The sequence below is a fragment of the Silurus meridionalis genome, chromosome 22 (assembly GCF_014805685.1).
Source record: "Silurus meridionalis isolate SWU-2019-XX chromosome 22, ASM1480568v1, whole genome shotgun sequence".
Lineage (NCBI taxonomy): Eukaryota > Metazoa > Chordata > Actinopteri > Siluriformes > Siluridae > Silurus > Silurus meridionalis.
Genome location: NC_060905.1, coordinates 11158351 through 11176436, shown reverse-complemented (window position 1 = coordinate 11176436; position 18086 = coordinate 11158351). Strand labels below are relative to the sequence as shown.

General features: G+C 38.6%; 1 protein-coding gene across 4 annotated transcripts; it reads left to right on the top strand.

Annotated features, from left to right (window-relative positions):
- Positions 1 to 1680: 1680 nt before the first annotated feature.
- pum1 (pumilio RNA-binding family member 1) lies at positions 1681 to 16863 on the top strand. 4 transcript variants are annotated; one of them, XM_046834754.1, is made up of 22 exons: positions 1681 to 1831; positions 7850 to 8163; positions 8347 to 8415; positions 8502 to 8604; positions 8697 to 8884; positions 9012 to 9181; positions 9280 to 9523; positions 10079 to 10172; positions 10319 to 10420; positions 10520 to 10662; positions 11073 to 11208; positions 11295 to 11423; positions 11580 to 11870; positions 12051 to 12287; positions 12368 to 12635; positions 12846 to 12975; positions 13934 to 14068; positions 14182 to 14319; positions 14493 to 14618; positions 14748 to 14869; positions 15250 to 15442; positions 15533 to 16863. In XM_046834754.1, exons 2-22 carry the CDS (start codon positions 7861 to 7863, stop codon positions 15662 to 15664), a joined length of 3453 nt encoding a protein of 1150 aa, XP_046690710.1. In that variant the 5' UTR covers positions 1681 to 1831; positions 7850 to 7860; the 3' UTR covers positions 15665 to 16863. The 4 variants fall into 4 exon arrangements, with proteins under 4 accessions (XP_046690710.1, XP_046690707.1, XP_046690708.1 ...); XM_046834751.1 differs by having other exon boundaries at positions 8499 to 8604; XM_046834752.1 differs by lacking the exon at positions 1681 to 1831 and adding an exon at positions 1886 to 2083 and having other exon boundaries at positions 8499 to 8604.
- The last annotated feature ends 1223 nt before the right edge of the window (positions 16864 to 18086 follow it).

Below are 18086 nucleotides of genomic sequence, written 5' to 3'. Positions count from 1 at the left end.
CTATTTAGGTAAATCATGTCTCTCATACCGAGATTCTTAACATCTCAACAATGATGACAACGTTAGATGATAACATGCACCCTCATGAATATCATGAATACAATGTGAATATTACTGATAAGTTTGCCCGGATAAAATTATTCACTGTGTTCAACTTCTCAAAATCCTGTAAATCCAGAAGCAAAACAAAATAGGACCCCAGCTAATCATTATAAAATATGACATTCTCTGAATTAAAAGTTTTAAGTATAATATTGTCTAAGTTTTGATTTTACACAAAATGTTAGATATACCTTTTTTTTTTGCATGGCTTTTATTAATCGTAATTTTTTTTTTCTTACTGAGAGACAAATGTAAGTGTAGTCAAACATTGTTGGAGAATAGCAAATACCTTGCTGGGTAAAACCCTCACTGTATTTGCCAACGACTCTAAAGTGAACTACGGCAACTGCAACAACAAGGACTGTTTTCTTAAACAAATTTCACAGTGCATCTTTATTTCCATTTTCATTGCTGTAAAATCCACACAGAAAAACAGTACAACAGAAGAATTACGTATTAAACAATTAACACATTTTACATTGAACCTTTAAGGAGAAATGTAAGGACTCACTTTTAGACACTCTGTGAGCTAAGTACTTTTGCTCGGTGTGCTGATTATTTTCATGCATTTCATTGTCATAATCATATTCAGAACACTATAATTTGAACATGCTTCCTGCATATAGACTTAGACTTGCACATGTCGGTGTTGTGCCGGAGTTCCTCCTCGGCGATTCAGATGCAGACATTGGTCATATCACCTCCAAATATGACTTATAATGGACGTCAGTGAGATTATAACTTGTAGAAGTCCCTGCATTAGTCTGTGAACCCTGAATGTATTGTTTGCTGCCAACATAAGCCAATTTCACATTAGAAATGTGTGATCGACATCAAAACAAGGGCTTAAAAAACATAGTATTTATTTTAATGCAATTCAAAATAGTTTTGATGTATGTGAGCTTATGTGCTCTTTACCCATAACGTACAAAAGCACAACATGGTATAATCCACTTATTTATTAGTATTAACATGGTGTGATTTCTATCAATCATATTACTATCATTTATGTTCACATTGTAGTCTAGTTTTGAGATCATGCCAGTCACTACCAAGTCAAAACGATGGTGTTATGACAAGCCCATAGATGAAATATCATGGCAATGTGATCCCCTGACCACCATATCCCAAGTGTGGTATAAGCAGACAGCTGGGCCACACCGCTTCCTCTTTTTGTGCTAAATCAGGGAGTGCATTGTTTCATTCATACCAAGTTTAATTATAAATCACAGCTGATGAACATTGATGCTGGAGAGATGCATTTAGTTTGTGCCTTTATTCAATAAAAATAACAATAAACTTGGGTATTGAGATGGGTTTTTTTTGTCTCGTTATTGTGTTATTATGAATCCTCTATAACAAAAGACGGAAAGCGGCGTGCTGGTGGTGGAGATCCTTCACCCTTTATGGCGATTCAGTAAACAAAAGCAGCTCAACACCATTTTCATAACCGAACAAGGTGTTTTTAAAAACAAAACAAACAAACAAGCAGTTTATATTCTCTATAACGCACTAAAGCTCGCGCTATAACTCTTTGCGCGCTCGTTCACGATAACAAAGGACTCAGCGCGCGACACTCCCCTCGTCGCGCACGTTCCTTTTTTTCGCTCTTACCCATGATGCCTAGCGAGCGCCTGCTTGGAGGCGAGCCGCCATGTTGTTGGTGTGAAAAGCTAAGGAGCCGCAGCGAACCGGGGCTGAAATCCGTCACCATCCGCATTCTCCACCTGTGAGTAAGACAATGGGGTGGATTTAGGGGTTCGTGCGGGTCCGTTGCGCTGTATTACGGCGGTATTTGCGGGAAGTCTGGTCGGTAACGGGTTGATTTTCGCATCGCGATATTCGGAGGTGTCGCCTCCCCCCCTTCCTCCTCCTCCTCCCTCCGGTTCTCTCCTACTGTTGTGCCGCTCTTCCTGTCCAGACATCTCGGGCCTTTTGTTAGCAGCGAGAGGGACCTGTAGCATAGCGCGTAGCTGCCGAGGTATCGCTTTAATGCTTCTTTACTCTGTTTTGTGGTTTTAGGACGGGGTTTTTGTGTCGCGGGTTTTTGGTTCTTTTTTTTCCCTTCTCCGAAAGCAGCACGCTTGTGGAGGAAGGGGGGCAGGCCGTGTATTATCAGACGGCTCCAACAAAACGTCTCGGACCCGTATTTCACAGGTTCGCTTCTCTCTAGACTTTATGAATATACCGTACTATTGAACTTTTTCCATTTTCAACGTGTTTTTACACCTTTTCCCGTAAGCGCCATTTGTTTTTTTTCTTTTCCTGAGCGTGGTCTTGGTTGCTATGTGCCGTGTTTTTGCCTGCCAGCTAACGCTGTTCAGTGAGTTAGATCCGATTTGACAAAGACGATCGCCGCGTTTGTGCGAGTATGTTGGCGAAAACAATCCGGGATGTGGTTCATTATTTATTATTTTTTAATCGGTTGAAAAGTTTAACTGCATGTATGGATGATTATTAACCCACTGTGGTTTCAGTATCCACTTCCGGGAGGTGTACGGAGGGAAGGGGTGGGGGTTGAGAGAGGGGGGACAAGCCGACCTCGGTGTGGTGTTTTCCGGTTTTTTTCCTCTCCGCCTGCTGGTTTTGTTCACCTTCACACACTTGGAGCAAACTGTATTACTGGACATCGACCCTCGTGATATTTAAAAGTTTTCCATTACGAAACAGTATTCAAAACGTGGACATTTTGTGCAATCGGTGGCCTGTGTGGTAGAAATCTCTCGCGATACTTCAAGACGGTTTACCGGTTTTTATACAATTGCACGATAATTGTAACTTCGGTAAAAGAGAAGCTGCGAAACAGGCGCATTTAACCTATAGAGAGAGAGGGGGGGGGGAGGGGGTCGTCAACAGAAAATATTTATTTGTTGGTGCTTATTTTCCAACCTGCATATTTTACTATCTAGAAAATGGTCTCAATCTGTAAGTTTAAAGTGTAGTTAACATTTGTGAAATTTTATATTTTTTAAAGATTTATCACAAAAGATTGCTTTAAGGTCATCCATGCCTGACGTGTGGTGTTCTTTTGCATGGCATTGCATCAGACTCTGTTTCTGAACAATTTACCATTTTGTTGAATTGACGGCTGTAATTTACAATGTGGGCTTTTTGGCACTAGGTGTTTATCAATAATTTCTTGTATTCACTATTAACTCGTGAAACAGCGGTAGAAATACGTAAAATATAAACGATTCATTCACCGGTATCAAATGTGTTTTTTGGACTTTTGAAATGTACTTCTAAGATGCATCACTCGAATGGTGTTTTTTTTTCTAATGTTTAAACAGGGACATCTGTCTTTTTCCTACTGTACTGTCTTAGTGCAAGTGGGCATGCTCACAACATGCTGATAGTTTCATTTTTTTTTTTGCTGTGTAGCATGCCTGTGGGGTGTGTTTGTGTTTTTGTTTGAGGTGTTCATGGTGGTTGCTACATCTTGTTCGATGTCAAGTTACATCCATAGACAGGCGTTAATTCCTTTTTTTAAGTCATTACCTGAAACACATTAAGTCAGTTTCGTGTGCATATCTTTCTAAAGTGTGAATGGTTAAGAAACATGTGACCTGTTCACATCTTATCCATTACCCATTTCTTTTCCCTTGTGGGTTGATGGTGTGTTTTGAGATGATTGGTTATGATAGTGATGTGTAATGAAACTCAACAGTTGCATGCTCGATTTCCCCTCAGACTTACTGATTTTTCTGTTCAAGGGGAATTCCTATAAAATTCTGCACTATCAATGCTTCTCATTACAGCCTGGCTGTAAAAGTATATTTTACATGTCAATCTATTGTGTGCATTTACAGTTATTAATTTGCCAGGAACATTTATCTCAAAGCAACCTAAGAGTGAGGGATATAAATTGCTTTTACCATTTTATCTTCACTATTTTGAAATGTTTCCAGCATATCAGAAAATAAGCAAAAGCACAATTTAATTTTGATTAATGTGTCACTTTGTATCGTTTTATTTATTTTTTTATTATTATTTTTAGTAGAGTATATATTCTAATCAAAAGCGTTACAAAAAGTTTTCAATGTAAACTTCAAGGATGAAATCCTTCGATCTGGCCAAGAACCTAGTTACCAAGTAAACAAATCCATTGTAAACACTTTCTAGACTATCAGACGGTTAAAGCAATGCCCTTTTAATATGTAAAAAAACACAAAACTGCAAGGCCAAGTTTGGCAACACTGAAGCATGGCTGTAGTTTCTTTTTATCCGTCACTTTGTATTAGCAATCATATTAGAGTAGATACAATCTTTGCAGTGTTTATGGCTTACTTGATGACTCACTGAGGGATAAGTACAGTAAAGAATACATACAGAAAAGGATTAAAAATATGCCATACTTGTGTGATGGATTATTATAAATGCAGTATTTTAAAAAGTTATTAGCTTAGTGTAGTATTGGAGTGAGTCACAACAGTGGGAAAAGTTTTTTTTTCATATTTTTTTTTTATTTAAATTTCTTGTTAGACATCCTTGGAGCTTGCTCACTAATTAAAGGCAGCTACATTTGGCAGCAGCATTTTTAAGTGCACTGGTCTTCTTTTCTGTTTCTAATTTGTCTTAACAAAAAAGACATAAAAAAACAAACAAAAAAAAACCCCCAAACTTGGTTTCATAAGGGTGAGAAAGAGGCAGAAATATATTTTTGTTGCCATTGTTTGCATATATACGTTAATCATGAGACACAGGAGTCCACCCTATGCACTCCTTGCAGGAGCAATTAAGTATTTGGAACAAAAACAGAGCTGAAATGTTGTCAGGTTGTTAAACTGGAATTGTGCATACTGGTTGGTGCAGTTGTGTGGAAACTAAAAATGAACAAAAATATAGCTACCCAAATACAAGATATCAAATTTTATTCTTGTATTTTCTCTTTACAATGTTCTTTCTACTTTACAACTCTGTTTAAAAACCTGACCTCAAAGCTTGTTTAATTACTGTTAACTTTACAAGCAAACGGAGAGAGAGAGATTTTAATACTTTCTCTCAGGTGATCTCGGATTGCTATGTTGCAACCATTACAGTGTCATATTTTTGCAATTACATCTTGTAAATAAAATGTCTTCCACAGTCTATCAGTTTGAAACCAGACACATGTTCAGTGAGATCTATTTACTTTATAGTTTTAAATATAGAAGTATCTTGTGGTTGTGATGAATACTTCACCTTTTCCTCTACAAATGTTCTGTCTTTTAAATTAGAAAGTTGTTTCAAGGCAAATCCATTTGCAGTAACACTTTCTGATGCTTAAAGAAATTGTCCATACTAAATAATTGGTGTAGAAAAGTCATGTTTTTGTCCCCAAAACGTATTTTCTGAAGTCTGCAAGGTGTTCCTTGTACTTCTTTTGAGTTAAAGGAAATGTTGAAAAGCAAGGTCATCAAGTTTCCCAATTAAAATACTTCAGAAGATCAGATTGTTTCAATGTGTACATTTGAGTGTTAGTTTATTATTTTGCAATGAATAGTGAATTAAGAATAGACAAATTTCCTGAATTATTGATACGTTGTTTTATGCTGCTCAGAATATTGCTGGTTACCTGAACATGTACTCAGTCTAACAAACTCCATTTGACATTTACTTTAATTTCTTTGTATTGGACCTACGATTAACGCCCAAGTTGCCTCTGTCATGGGCCTGGAATACCATCACAGGTATTAAATATTTTCATTAACTTTTTGCTCCATGTATTCATTTGGCTGCTGATTTAGTTGGTTTAGTGTAGAAGATTTCTCAAGCACCACTGAATTAAAGCAGAAGTAGTGAACAATTATTGATTACTGTTGTTTACCTTATTTTTTTCTTTAAAAAAAAAATTTATTCAGTTAGCTATAAGCAAGAAAAAGGAAACAAGCATTTCTTGCTTGGTTTGTGTTTTTACTCCTGGCTTGTTTCTTTTTCTCTTGTTTATAGCTCCGAAAATAATAGATTTATAGTAACATAATAGCAGTGCTGATCGTACCTTCCAAATCCAAAATAAGAATGTAGAGATTTTTTTTTCTTTCTAATCATGCATTATTGCATCTATTGACACTTTTAGCAAACTGGGTTATGTATTTAATATTAAAGTACCCAGACATGTTTGCAAAGGTCATATAGACATGCACTGAATATAGTTTGATTAGATTTGTCTATTGAACTGTTACTTTTGGTTAGAGAGGAATAGGTTTGGTCATTGTAAACACATTTATTCTCAACTCTAAAATTATATAAGCCTACGTCTGTTTTAAGGAAAAGGGATTTCCAGTGCACAGGAGGCTACTGCATCAAATATAAGAAACTAGACTGCAATATGTTCTCTCTTACAAAAAACATTTTGTAAGTATTGATAGTATTGTAGGAGAACAGGGATTACAGTGCAAAAGTAATTGAGACTAGAGATGTTGATTGTGTGTTGCCTCTCCCTCTTTGGAGCTTGGGGATTCCCTATAGCACAGTCCAGTGGCTCATGCCTGTGTGTGGATGAATAGATTAAAACAGTTTGGGGGAGGGGGCTTGCTTCAAATATCTAGTGTCTTAGTGTTCGGAACTAATACCAGATGAGAACTCGATATACCAGTAAGGCTTTGCTCTTGTTTTATTATTGTTGCACCAAATGTCAGAACACTAACAATTGCAGTTTTGTTTTCTGTTTGTGTGTAATGTGTTAGGAAAGTGTGTAGCTAAATACGCCTGGTCAAAAGGGCATTTGGCTGTCGCTGGTTCATGATACTGTGTTGAATCGTAAAATTCTTTGTTGTAACATTCAAACACCAACTCTAACCTGTGTGTGTGTGTGTGTGTGTGTGTGTGTGTGTGTGTGTGTGTGTGTGTGTGTGTGTGTGTGTGTGTGTGTGTGAAATTATATGTAGTATTATTTCTGATGATTAGATTTCTTTGTGGTGGACTTGTTTACAATTTAAGCTTTTACAATACATTATGTTGCATATATACAATGCAGGTATACAAGTTATAAATGCTAATATTTGTGTTCCATTGGTGTGGCAGATGATGTACTAACAGTAAATTTCTGAGTGGCAGATCGGTATAACCAAATTTAACAATAATACTTTCATTATTTTCTTTGGCATAGCAAGGTATGCGAGTATGAACTGTGTTCCATATTATCCATTATGATAGTTATTTTGCTCAAGGGGGCTTCAAATTAATTAGAAATTTGCTGAACATGCTTATTCCAAAGCCATCTACAATTCTACTTTAGTGTCGGCATTTGTGGCGCTTGAGAAAGATGCATGCATAATTAAATTTTCATATAATTCATATTTTTATTTAGTATCCAGTCTATTGTTCAGCTGCTTTTTCTATACATTTATTATAAACGCTAGTTCTCTTGCTCGTTGTTTGCTTAATTAGATCAGCTGTACTGTACAGCATAATTTACTTGGATTTTTTTCCTGTCTTTCTTGAAATGCCGTTTTAGCTGTAGTAAAATTGTGGGATTTTATGTAAAGGTCATTTCCTGTAACATGAGTGAGGCTTTGGTTTCTTTGTTGACCGTTTTTTCCCTGTTAGCAGGAATCTTGACTGTGATTGAGGTTATTGAGTTGTTCGAAAACAGAACGTCTGACCTTTACTTTAGAGTTGCATGATCCTTTGTATTCAGTGTGTGGCGGTAGACTGGCAAAGGATTTACATTGAAGAGTACGAACAGTAAAGCTCTTTGTTGAATTCAAATATTAATGTGTTCCAATTGCTAAATGTAATACTTTCTGTATATTTTGTTACTTTGTAGGCTCTGGTGGAATGAGCGTAGCGTGCGTGTTGAAGAGAAAAGCTGTGCTCTGGCAGGATTCGTTCAGCCCCCACCTCAGACTGCCTCCTCCTGACAGGCCATTACCCAATATGCCTGTGGTGCTGAGTCCCGCGGGCCATGCCCCTCAACCCGGCCCTGCTCCACAAGCCCCTCCCCCAACCCAAGGGGCAGGACGTTCTCAAGATGATGCCATGGTAGATTACTTCTTTCAACGGCAGCATGGTGATCAACCTGGGTACAACAATGGCAAGCACCGTTGGCCTACTGGTGATAACATCCATGCTGACAACCAGGTTAGCGCTTCTGCATTATACACAAACACTTGGTTGCAGGATGTTGGGCCTTTAGTGGGATTAAGAGAATAATTATACAGGGAAGGAATCAGGTTTTATTTTTATTTTTAAAATTTTTAAGCGTGGTGTTTTTTTGCTTGCTTGTCTGTAATGTTCTATAAACTTGCTTGCTCTGTATCTCAGGTGCGGTCAATGGATGAGCTCAACCATGATTTTCAGGCACTTGCTTTGGAGGGAAGAGTCATGGGAGAGGTTAGAGTCCACATCATCACTGATATTTCTTTACCCACTTTCTTTCTCATATTTAAAGTCTTTTGCTGTTGTTGCCCCCACAGCAGCTTCTCACAGGAAAGAAATTCTGGGAATCTGATGATTCGGGGAAAGATGGACCTAAAGGGATCTTTCTTGACCAGTGGAGAGACAGTGCCTGGGGAGCATCTGGTAATTACCTTGTGTTCTTGCATGTATAATCTTAATTTTAAGGGATCACTTGTTTGCTATATTGATGGATTATCTGGCCATGTGATCCTCAGATCATTCAGTTTCCCAGCCAATCATGGTTCAGCGTCGACCAGGTCAGGGTTTCCATGGCGTTGGTGAGGCAGGGTCTGTGCTTTCTCCACGTTCTGAGAGTGGTGGTCTCGGTGTGTCTATGGTGGAGTATGTCTTGAGCTCATCCCCTGCTGAGAAACTTGACTCCTGTCTACGTAAAGGAGCCTTTGTGAGTGTCTTTTTGTTACCAGTTCTTTTATGCTAGCTGTTTCCCCCAAAACTTAATTCTTATTTCCTGAAACATTTTATTTACTGTGATTTTTGTTCTTGTTTTTACACCCCATCTATTGTGTTAGGGAGCAAGAGATGCTGAAACTGATGATGCTGAAAAGAGAGTAGAGGTAAAACCAAAAACCACATTTGACCCAGAGAGAAAAGACTTGAAGGAATCTGAGCCTGATCCCATGGACAACCCTAACGGACTGCCCAGTCAGAATGGACTTGATGTTGACGTGAAGGACTTCAGGTAAAACTAAAGCAGGGTTGACATAGTTTCATGCTAAATTCCTTTTAGGCTTAAAGAGACAGTGTTTTGAGAAGAGTTTTTGTTGCTCTTACTTTCAGTCGTACTCCTGGTAACTGTCCTCCTGCTGGTCCTGAGGTGGAGCTGGGTGGACCTGAAATGCCTGGAGTTACAGGACCAAAACCTACTGAAGAGTTCCCGAATGTCGAGCCCCAGAATGTGACGCTTGACCACATGGAATCTGTTTCTATGGAGACATTGCAATTTGATTATACTGGTAGCCAGCTGCCTCTTGATTCCACAGCTGCTACTGTTGGCCTTTTTGATTACAACTCCCCTCAGCAGGTAAAGGACTCCACTGTCATTAAATACAGGCACATTTTCTTAGAAATTCTAAATTGAACAAAGCTGGCACAACCATAGACCTAGTTAAATTCAATTGGCATATGGAAATGTTTGCTAGCTTTACTTTTACTGGCGAGCCAGCTAGCCTTAGCAATTTTTGAGTTGTACATCTAAGTAACATTATCTTTTTTTATTATTATTATTCATAGTTAGTCTGTAAGCATGATTTTAGTAGTTATTTTTCTTCTATTGTCTCCTGCCCAGTCTTTAAACACCATTGGCATTCCCTGACATTCAATGTGGGACAGTTTACATACATAACAGGAAAAAAATGGTGTTCTTGTGTTCTAAAAACTTAATTGCAGGAATTGTTTTACTGTTCTGTATAACAAAGGCTGTTTTCTGGGATAAAGATGACAGTATGTCCTGTTTAAACAATAGTTTTCCTTTGATACTTTAAACTGTGACAAGTGATGCATGCAGATGTTTTTTTTTTTTTTTTTTTTTTTTTTTTAAAAGATAAGTGTTCACATATTTCACATTGCACTGTTTCAGCTGTTTCAGAGGCCCAATGCTCTTGCTGTGCAGCAGCTCACGGCTGCACAGCAGCAGCAGTATGCCATTGCTGCAGCCCAACAGCCGCATATCGGTGAGTGCATATGTCCATAACTCATGGTCAGATATTTATTTGATTAGGCATACAATGGAGGTGCATTGGCTGAACAACTCAATGGACAAATGCCCAGCTGTCATAATGTCTAAAATTGTTCAATTCATAAGGTGTGTGCATTTTAGGATTAGCTCCTGCTGCGTTTATGCCGAATCCTTACATCATTAGTGCAGCACCACCTGGCACAGACCCCTATGCTGCTGGCCTTGCTGCTGCTGCCACTCTTGGTACGTTCAATTAAATACACACATTAATGTAAAAAAAAAACACGCATTTGTGTGCTTTTCTAATTGTACAAATGTTCTGTGTATCTGTGCCTGCTATAGGTCCAGCAGTGATGCCCCCTCAGTATTATGGAGTAACTCCATGGGGTGTGTATCCAGCAAACCTGTTCCAGCAGCAGGCTCCTGCCCCTTCCAACTCTGCAAATCAGCAGACAGCAGCACAGTCTCAGCAAAACCAACAGCAGGTGTGGAACATGGTCCAGAGTCTTCTCATATAACTTTTTCTTTTTTTCTTTAAGATCCCACTTCTCTAGAAAGTTATTAGTGTTATTTTTAACACATTTTTAATTTGTACCAGGTTTTTAAATATTTGCTAATTAACTTTTGTTTTCCAAAATATAAATAAATTAGCCGGGTCAACCATGACCTCTCTAACTTGGATAAAGCATTTATATAGTTGAATAAAGTAAATGCATGGGCACCGCATGGGACCATTTGTGTCCGGTAAATTCGCATGTTATTCAGGGTGTCTTATCTTACACATAGCATTAGAAAATTTGTGTGCTATAGTTTTAACTAGACAATAGTGATTGATCTCTTTTTATTCCTATTCTGTTTTATTGCCTAAACTATTTTTGTAAAAAAAAATTTTTAGGTAATGCGTACTGGAGGTAACCAGCGACCCCTGACCCCGAGCCAGGGCCAGCAGGGCCAGCAGACGGACCAGCTTGTAGCAGCTGCAGCAGTAAACTCTTTAGCTTTTGGGCAAGGTCTGGCAGCTGGTGTTCCTGGTAAGATTGTATTACTTTTTACTTTACAATAATTATTAATACTTTCTGGATCAGAAGTTTTAACATTGTGTTTGTACATTTCACAGGATACCCCGTGCTTGCTCCAGCTGCATATTATGATCAGACTGGAGCCCTGGTGGTGAATACAGGAGCTCGCAGTGGCCCTGTCCGACTCATGGCTCCTGCTTCTGTCATCATTAGCCCCAGTGCTGCTGGTGTGCATTTCAACTTTTAGTTTCTTTAGCCATCTATTCATTTTACTGCTATCCATTACAGTGGTGCTTGAAACATGATGAACCCCTTCAGTTTCATTTTCATCAAAACAGTTTCTCTTTTTCTCCTACATGGTCTTATGGACTCTCTTAATACAGTGGCTGCAGCTGCTGCCTCAGCTAGTGGAGCTAATGCCGGCCTTGGAGGTGCCAACAATGGGGCGTTTCGTGCACTGAGTTCCCAACAAGCTCCAGGTCAGCAGGGCGCTGGGGCTCTTGGTGGAAGTTCTTTCTATGGGAGTGGATCTCCGAGCTCTTCCTCGCAGAGCTCCTCTCTGTTCTCTCAGGGTTCTGCCCAACCAGGAAGCTCCTCTCTTGGATTCAGTGCTAACCCATCCTCATCCCTTGGAGCTACACTGGGAGCCACACTTGGAGGATTTGGAACCGCAGGTTAATGTGACTCCTGGAGATAAACCAATATATATTTTGCATAATTTAGTTTTTTAATAATCTATTGTTTTTGCACAACTCATCTCAGAAATGTACATCAGGCCTTGTTCATAAACTTTTTTAAAAATAGTTTAAAGTTAAAACTAAACCGGTTTTTAATATATATTTATCTGTCTCCAGTTGCTAACTCTAGCTCCAGTGGCTCTCGCCGGGACTCTTTGACTGGCAGTTCTGACCTGTACAAGCGTACCCCCAGCAGCCTCACTCCTATTGGCCACGGAGGGTTCTACAATGGACTTGGATTTAGCTCCTCTCCTGGCCCTGTTGGCATGCCTCTTCCCACTCAAGCGCCCTCACATTCTCTAACTCCTCCACCTTCCCTTTCAACCCATGGATCCTCTAGCAGTCTCAACCTAGGTGTGTAGTGTGGTTTATTTAATTTAAACATTTTTTTTTATATAAAAATAGGTCATTGCAATCTTTTTTTCCTTTTGAAGGAGGGCTGACCAATGGCAGCGGGCGCTTCATTTCTGCTGCTCCTGGAGCTGAGGCCAAGTACCGCAATGCCACCACTGGGTCCTCTCTCTTCAGTCCCAGCAGCCAGCTCTTCCCGTCATCACGACTTCGTTACAGCATGTCTGATGTGATGCCATCCGGACGCAGCCGCTTGCTTGAGGACTTCCGTAACAACCGTTACCCGAATCTGCAACTGCGTGAAATTGCCGGACATGTGATGGAGTTTTCTCAGGACCAGCATGGCTCCAGGTATGCATTTCAATGTTTTCTTTTTAGTGCAAACAAAAAAAAAAACCCAAAAGTGACCACCATAGCTTGTGGCAGCATACTTACTTCATATTTGTTAGAAACCTTAAATATAATTAATTGGCTGTGCTTGCTGGATCACTTGTTCAAGCAGAGTTGGTTTTGACAGCTTTTAAAATGCTTGAATTGCTTTTGCAATACTTGTCTGTTCAGGTTTATTCAGCTGAAGTTGGAAAGAGCAAGTTCTGCAGAGCGTCAGCTGGTTTTTAGTGAGATTCTGCAGGCTGCCTACCAACTCATGGTGGATGTTTTTGGAAATTATGTCATTCAGAAGTTCTTTGAGGTAAGTGCTGGTTTCCTTTTGTTTTTGAGGCCTAACAGTACATTTTTTTTTCTGGTCTGTAATTACATCCTTGCGTGTAATTGCAGTTCTGATGTTTGTGACTGTTCTAATAAGCTAAATAGATAGCTGCCTTCAAATTTAGCTAAACCTTTTATTTTTCTCATATGCTTGAATTATAAGTGGTTAGATACCTAAACTATTAATAGCGTAGTGTTGCATGATGGTTACACGAACATTGATGTAAACGTGTTGCATGTGATTCGTTGTACTGCTCCAGGCAGTGCTCTGTTAGGTCGGCTTGTTCACTTTGTTTTTCTTCTCTGTATTACACCCATTCAATGGTAAAATGCTGTTCATTAATTGAGATTGTTAGTTTGTTTTTCTGGTGTTGAACACTCTTTCCTCAAGAACTACCTGGTGTTTACAGAGTGGCCAGTTAAAAAGTGCCTATTTCAGCACAATCCCCAAATCTTATTCATTTTTCACCTTTATCTTGGCCATAGATGACTACATTAATCATATACATGCAGTGAGGCTATTGAAGTACAGGAAAGTAAATCAAAGAAAATTAAAATGCTGACTAGTCAATATTTTTGAAGTGCATAACTTATTAGCTTTGAGAATTGATTACTTGTTTTCCCTCTGCCTGTGCAATGTATAATCAAGATTTTCGTGTTCAGTATTCCATGAGCATGAAAACTTCGGATGTTTTTAAAATATTGAGTTTCTATTGAAAACAACTTATTTTTAGGAATTATACAAGCATTACAAATTCAAACCTTCCTCGAAACAAAACCCGTTTTAATTTTACCATTTTTAGTGTTCTTGCTAGAATATAATTATGGGTTCGTAAATAATGGCAATGAGTTTATTAGATGAGTATTAGTTATTAAATGAATTAAGGCTGCACCAATTACAATTTTACTACATATGATTTATGTAATATGCATTTGTGTAGTTTGGCAGTCTGGATCAGAAGTTGGCTCTTGCCGAGCGGATTCGTGGCCACGTGCTGTCTCTGGCTCTGCAGATGTATGGATGTAGGGTGATACAGAAAGCTTTGGAGTTTATCCCCTCTGACCAGCAAGTCATTGTGAGTACATGGATAAATCATGCAGTATGCTGCCTTAATACCCATGAATGAAAATATTCTGTGGAGGTTTAAGTGAATGAGTGTTGAGTGATAATTGTCCATGTGTGATTCAGAGTGATATGGTACGGGAGCTGGATGGCCACGTGCTGAAGTGTGTGAAGGATCAGAATGGGAACCATGTAGTACAAAAGTGCATTGAGTGTGTGCAGCCTCATGCTCTCCAGTTCATCATTGATGCTTTCAAGGGACAGGTGGGTAACCATAGCAACTGGCCACAGACTATGGTTAAATGTCAGGTTTACATAAAGCCCCCAGAGGAGTGCGTGTGTAAATGGATTTTCCTTTGATGTTTTAACGGTGATTGAAGTGGCTCTCCAAGATGAAAGTCATTTGTGTGTGTATTTACTGTGCATGTGTTGCGCAGGTGTTTGCTCTGTCCACACACCCCTATGGCTGCAGAGTGATCCAGCGTATTTTGGAGCACTGTCTTCCTGAACAGACACTGCCAATTCTAGAAGAGCTGCACCAACACACTGAGCAACTGGTTCAAGTAAGCAACATTGTCATGTGACTGACCTGTCATACAGTAAATACTGCTGTGTATCTTCTTGTAGTCCTTTTTACTATTTATTAAAGTTTCTCCATTCGATCATTTTTCACTAATAAATGCTGTGTGTAGGATCAGTATGGCAACTATGTAATTCAGCATGTCCTGGAACATGGCCGCGCGGAAGACAAGAGCAAGATCGTCTCCGAGATCAGAGGAAATGTTTTGGGACTCAGCCAGCACAAGTTTGCCAGGTAACTAAACACTTTTTCAAACTGACCGCTACATAATTTGACAAAAACGCTGCTGGTGGGAACAAGGGTTTAGGAAATTAGGTTGGTGAGGTTAATCAATGTATGCTTAGCTTTTCAGATGTGATGAATTCAGACTCTTTGTATGCAAGGAAAAACATAAATTGGTTCTTTTTTTCTTTGTGATCCATAGACTACTTTGATGGTTTACCTTGTAAGTTTGTGTAAAAAAAAAAAAATTAATAAATTTAAAAAAATAATTTGTGGATTGCAGCCTCTGTGGCATATCACATTAACAGTATTTTCACCATGTTGTGGTAGACATGTCATTTGTGCTGTAATGACCACACTAATGTAATAAACAACGGTCTCCCTCTCTGTAGTAATGTGGTGGAGAAGTGTGTCACACACTCGCTGCGTGCAGAACGAGCCATGCTTATTGATGAGGTGTGCAGTATGGCGGACGGGCCCCACAGTGCCTTATACACCATGATGAAGGACCAGTACGCCAACTATGTTGTGCAAAAAATGATTGACGTTGCTGAGCCAACACAGCGCAAGATAGTCATGCACAAGGTACAACAACTTGCCTTTCTCTATACATTTATTTTTTGTCCTGTCTTCTTAGTGCCAGCAGGTCTTTAATGTGTGGATGTTTGTGTTTAGATTCGGCCCCATATTGGAACCCTGCGGAAGTACACGTATGGGAAGCACATTCTGGCCAAGCTAGAGAAATACTACATGAAGAATGGAGTAGACCTGGGCCCACTTTGTGCTCCGCCCAATGGCATCATGTAAATTCGTCCTCTTGATGTATTGAGGAGAGCGTGCCCGCACCCAGCTTAGAGCTGTTGGTTGGGGATCATTGTAAATCCTACTCCTAGTTTTGCTGAATGCTCTTCTCTCTCCAGGTCCTTGTGAGCTTGTTCTTGTTATCTCTATTCACCTAGTCCCTTTCCCACTATTACTAAAAACTTTGTTCCTCTTCTTCTGTTTCTGTATGTATGAGATGACAATATTTGATTTGATCCCAGTTTGAATCATGGAGGCTTCCGCATTTAAACTTTATTGCTATTACACACATTTCTAACACACCTTCATAACACACACATTACATGCTAACACACTCTATTGCTAACATGGTGCAGACATTTAGCATGGGAGACGTTTTTGGTCTTGCTTCTATAAATATTTAGTGCATACTTGGTGTAGAACTTTGCATATATATAAATATATATATAAAACTTTGTAGTTTTTTCTGGTTTTTGATGTCCAATCTGTACCTATAATTACCCTAGTAGTGAATACATACTTCTAATTGTATAATTGTACATTTGTAAACCTTGGCTAATGTAAATGTGGACTCGCTTCTACAGCCCTTTTTGGTATGAGAACGAAAAAAAAAACACGGGGGAAAAAAAGAATCTTGTGCATTTCAGTGTAAATTCTCACCTTTTTGGTTGTTGTTTGAGTTATGAGTTGTTGTATATTGTAAATTGTAATATCAGATTTTTGTTGGTTTTGAAGCCCTTTGGATTAAAATGGCATAGATGTACAAAGAAGACAAACATGGGCACTCTGCTTTTAGCCATTCACCAGCCATTTTTTCACATTTGCTCATCCCCTTTTTTTTAAGATCTTTTATAGTCCCTTCCTTGCTCTGGGGCAGATAGCAGCGAGCGTGTGTATGTGTGTGATGCGTAGATTGCCCTGGTTGCAAGGTGTGTACAGATTTGCCATTCTTTTGTCTACTTGTAAGTGATTGTAACATTTGATTTGGAACACTCTGCAGTGTATATTTAAACAGCCTTGTGTATATTTCCTATGATCTCTTTATGCGAGCACACTTGTAACCATAATGTGTATAGTTAACAGATGCTGTGTGTGCTTTCTGCCTGGGCAACTATTTTTTGTAACTCCAGTTGTAGATTGTCTCTAAACAATGTGTGATCTTTATTTTGAAACAAAACATGGATAAAAAGCTCAAAATTTAAAAAGGTCCCTGACTCTTCCTTCTATTCTTCTGCTGTTTTTTTAATTTTTTTTTTTTTATAAAGTTTTTGTTTATGCTGTATTGATACTATTTAGTTGTTGTTAAGGTTTTTTTTTTTTCCTTTGATTACTATATAATACAACTGCATGCCCTTTTTTATTTGTGTGCATATGGAATCATACATAATTAAATAGTATCTTTACATTTCAGTAAAACTCTGTCTGTTTTAACGAAGTTAACCAATGAAAACCCCACACACCAAATGCTGCACATTGTGACAAATTCTAGTAAGACTGCAGATATAAGCAATGCCATAATCCACTCATGGTCAATATTCATACAGGTGGATCAGACATTGAAATTGGTCTAATTTACCCTACAGATTAATAAATAGTTGAAATCTGTTGGGCTTTTAGTTTCAAATATTTACAGTGAAGATGGCTCTTGTACAACCAACTTTAAAATCCCAACCAATTGCAAAGGATTTTTTTTCTCCCTCACTTATGTGAAACTGAAGCTGTGATCGTACATGTAACTGAGGAAGGGGGAAAAACACAATTTAGATGGAATAAATGAAAAAAAGAGTAGGTATGACTAGTTTAAAAGGTTTATGTTGTAAATGTCTCTTCAAGCTCTGTATTCTAATGTTTAGTCACTACCATGCCATTTTGTGATACCAATCTTGGTAAAATGATGAAATGTTGGACAGGAGTCTAGGAGTTTATTTAGCTCCTTAAGTCTCTGGGAGGAATCGCTGTGTGTGTGTGTGCATCTACACACTGTAGCTCATATAGTGAAAGTACTAAACTGTGATGTTGGAAAAGAGAACTCGCCAAAACATTGAACAGTTTCTATATTCCTTTAGTAGGCAACAGTCACTTACATCTGTCTTTGTCGTGTGAGCATTTAAAACAATGGCTTTCTAGTTCCTGTTGTATCAGGGGGAAAAAATTAGAAATTCCCTCAAATAACACACACGCACACACAAATCCATCAGTCGAATGCACATGGCCAAGACATGTTATACTTTTAAACTGTTTTTATACACAATTATAAAATTGTCTTTTTAAAAGCACTCTAACATTGTACTAATTTGAGTTTGTTGAGACTTGTTTTTCAGATTTCTTGTCACCACTTTAAGTATCATTGTAAGTTGTTCTGGACAAGCGCATCTTCTAAATAACCATTAATATGTAAAATGACACTCAAAAAAAATCTCAAAATGAG

What these genes read in the sequence shown, in the direction of transcription:
- pum1 (XM_046834751.1), top strand. Translation starts at nt 7,861, where the DNA reads ATGAGCGTAGCGTGCGTGTTGAAGAGAAAAGCTGTGCTCTGGCAGGAT. An exon ending in AGCCCAACAGCCGCATATCG is followed by an intron (nt 10,173 to 10,318) that starts GTGAGTGCATAT and finishes TGTGCATTTTAG; the next exon opens with GATTAGCTCCTGCTGCGTTT. An exon ending in TCTGGCAGCTGGTGTTCCTG is followed by an intron (nt 11,209 to 11,294) that starts GTAAGATTGTAT and finishes TACATTTCACAG; the next exon opens with GATACCCCGTGCTTGCTCCA.